This window comes from Amyelois transitella, chromosome 19, assembly GCF_032362555.1.
Source record: "Amyelois transitella isolate CPQ chromosome 19, ilAmyTran1.1, whole genome shotgun sequence".
NCBI lineage: Eukaryota > Metazoa > Arthropoda > Insecta > Lepidoptera > Pyralidae > Amyelois > Amyelois transitella.
This window is the reverse complement of record NC_083522.1, coordinates 67837-70368: the sequence shown is the minus strand read 5'-3', so window position 1 is coordinate 70368 and position 2532 is coordinate 67837. Positions and strand designations below refer to the sequence as shown.

At 43.2% G+C, this 2532-nt stretch overlaps 1 protein-coding gene across 1 annotated transcript; it reads left to right on the top strand.

The window, feature by feature from the left end:
* The first annotated feature begins 998 nt into the window (after nt 1-998).
* On the top strand, nt 999-1714 carry LOC132902876 (uncharacterized). The gene is made up of 2 exons (XM_060949726.1): nt 999-1009; nt 1185-1714. Exons 1-2 carry the CDS (start codon nt 999-1001, stop codon nt 1597-1599), a joined length of 426 nt encoding a protein of 141 aa, XP_060805709.1. The 3' UTR covers nt 1600-1714.
* The last annotated feature ends 818 nt before the right edge of the window (nt 1715-2532 follow it).

The window sequence follows — 2532 nt, the reverse complement described above, 5'->3', positions numbered from 1 at the left end:
TCAAAAGCTCGCAGCTTTTCTGGCGCTATTGATTCACGTTTGTAGTTTAAGAATCTAATGTAGAGAAAGGGGAGGGGGGAGGTGATAGATTCAATAAGGTTCCTTTGAGGCGCGCCGCGGGAAATAAGCGCAGCGCCGCCACGCATACGAGAGACGAAGCAATTGTCATATTGTATATGGCAAGTATTGAGTTTGTGCAAGTTTTACTAGATCATATTGTACATAGACTCTTGCAATGTACACAGCCGTCTGCCAAGCTTTAGTTAATTTTACACGAACTTTATGCCCAGCTTATTAATTTGTCATGAAACGATACGTCACCCACATCCCGTCGCGCCACGCCACGCCACGCCATGCGACGCCACACCACGCTGCTATAACCGGGGACCATCAATAATGTGACGACATCGCGCCGCCGCCTGCAGCCATGTTCTTTATTAAATAATGATAGATGGACAACACTCAATATCACAGGACGAAAAATATCCATTGAAAATGAAGTGATATAATTTTGTTTTCAGGCGAATTTATACTAAGAAATATTACTTACTGAGCAATAAGATTCTACTACATTAGGTGAAGTGGGATATTTACAGGTACCACTTTCGTGCCGTACACTTGTCAAAGGTAGTATACATTTCTTTCCGGCCCATTGTACATTACTGGGTGAATTTTGTTCTTTTACAAGTTATTAAGTTCAATCAATCGTTGGTTTTATTCTTTTTCCTCTTCATTGTATCAGTTTTTATAAGCAGCAACTCATCTAAGAGTCAACGTTGCCAGAGCCACGGTGCCCCAGGCCGTACACTCGGGCTAGCGAAAGACGAGCCTGAAACCTCGCTCCAGCTACTAACATTTGAAAGCATGATGTAATATAACACAAATATATGATAATGTTACATAGTTACATTATCATATATTTGTGGGAACTGGATCGCTAGTCGTGTCACGTCTCCTGCGCGTTTTAGCGCAGCGCAACTCGCCGAGTGTACGCCAAAATGCGCTCCACGTAACTCACCTCGGCGGTGCGCGCGCGCGCGGCTCTAACTCACTTGTCAGCACTTACTCGCGCCTTTAAACAACTCCGTGAACTTTTGATAAACTTTGAGAACCTCCGTTCCGGCGTCCGCGGGCGTTATTTGGTTTTTTCTAGAAACAAATAATTTTATACAAAAATATTCAAGGCGCTGCGGGCCGTGGGACGCCGCGCTGCTGTGCGGCGGGCCGCCCCGCACGCACGCCGCGCCGCCGCCCGCCGCCACCATACTCAAAGCAACAGCGCCGCGAAACTCAGTGATCGACTTGCGACCGAAGCCTCTCATCACTGACCGGCTGCCGACGCCGTTGGCATTCACGTTCGGCGTCTCTTTCTACACCTTTAGACTGTTGAGGTGGCTAGTGGGGTTGGGAACGCACACTGACTGGCTGGAGGACAAATATAGACTGACTGAAGGTCTGGAAACTCTTGCGCAACTGGTGGACTCGGGGGTGGTAGCGCCTGTGCTGGACAAGGTGTACTTACCACAGGACTACGAGAGTGCGCTGGCGCACGCCTGCAGCGAGGACGCGCTGGGGACTACCGTCGTGAGATTCCCATAAAAATATGGGATTATTTGATTATTATTATTATTACTTGGGATTCTTCTTTTAGGCGATGGGCTAGCAACCCGTCACTATTTGAATCCCAATTCTATCATTAAGCCAAACAGCTGAACGTGGCCTATCAGTCTTTTCAAGACTGTTGGCTCTGTCTACCCCGTAAGGGATAAAGACGTGATCATATGTTATGTTATGTTATGTTATTCAAGGCCTTCTTATAAGCAAAAAGATTTGGATTTTTGTCTTTTTCATTCATGTTCAGATTAGAAAAACAAACAAATTGTCATCCAAATACAAGAATAAGGTCAAAAGGATGTTAACCCTGAAACAAAAACTTGCACACCTGGCGGCTATGCTTTTAACTATAACTTGCTCGGCTCGGCTATTCTTTAAACTATAATTAACTAAACTTGCTTGCATATATTTAAAGACTCGAAAGAAACTATCACAATATGTCAGCTATATCTTTATATATACTAAAATAATGTTATTAGTACCAGCTGAACTAATATTGAAGATTATTCGTAAATATGCTTAAATTTTTATATCCGACCGCGCCGGCGAGTTTGAACAAAAACCCACAATGGGTGCTGACACACTGATTTACTACAACTTTTTATTTCCATCGCTCCGTGGTCGCTCCTGGTACAAAAGAGTTGATTCGATTTACGCTGGAATTACATAAAGATAGCTCCTGTCCGCCCACCAGCGATTTTTCACATACACAACATTGTATGTACTTTCAGCCCTACGCTAACTACAAAATAAACAAGTGATTTTTTAGGAAATACACTTACTCCGATGAAATAAGCAGAGGCTATATTCCATCATTTAATTAACGTAAAAATTTGTCTTATTTACTTTTTATAAAATACTATATCTGTGCCAAATTTTATCAAAATCGGACCAGTAGTTTTTGAGTTTATTTCACAC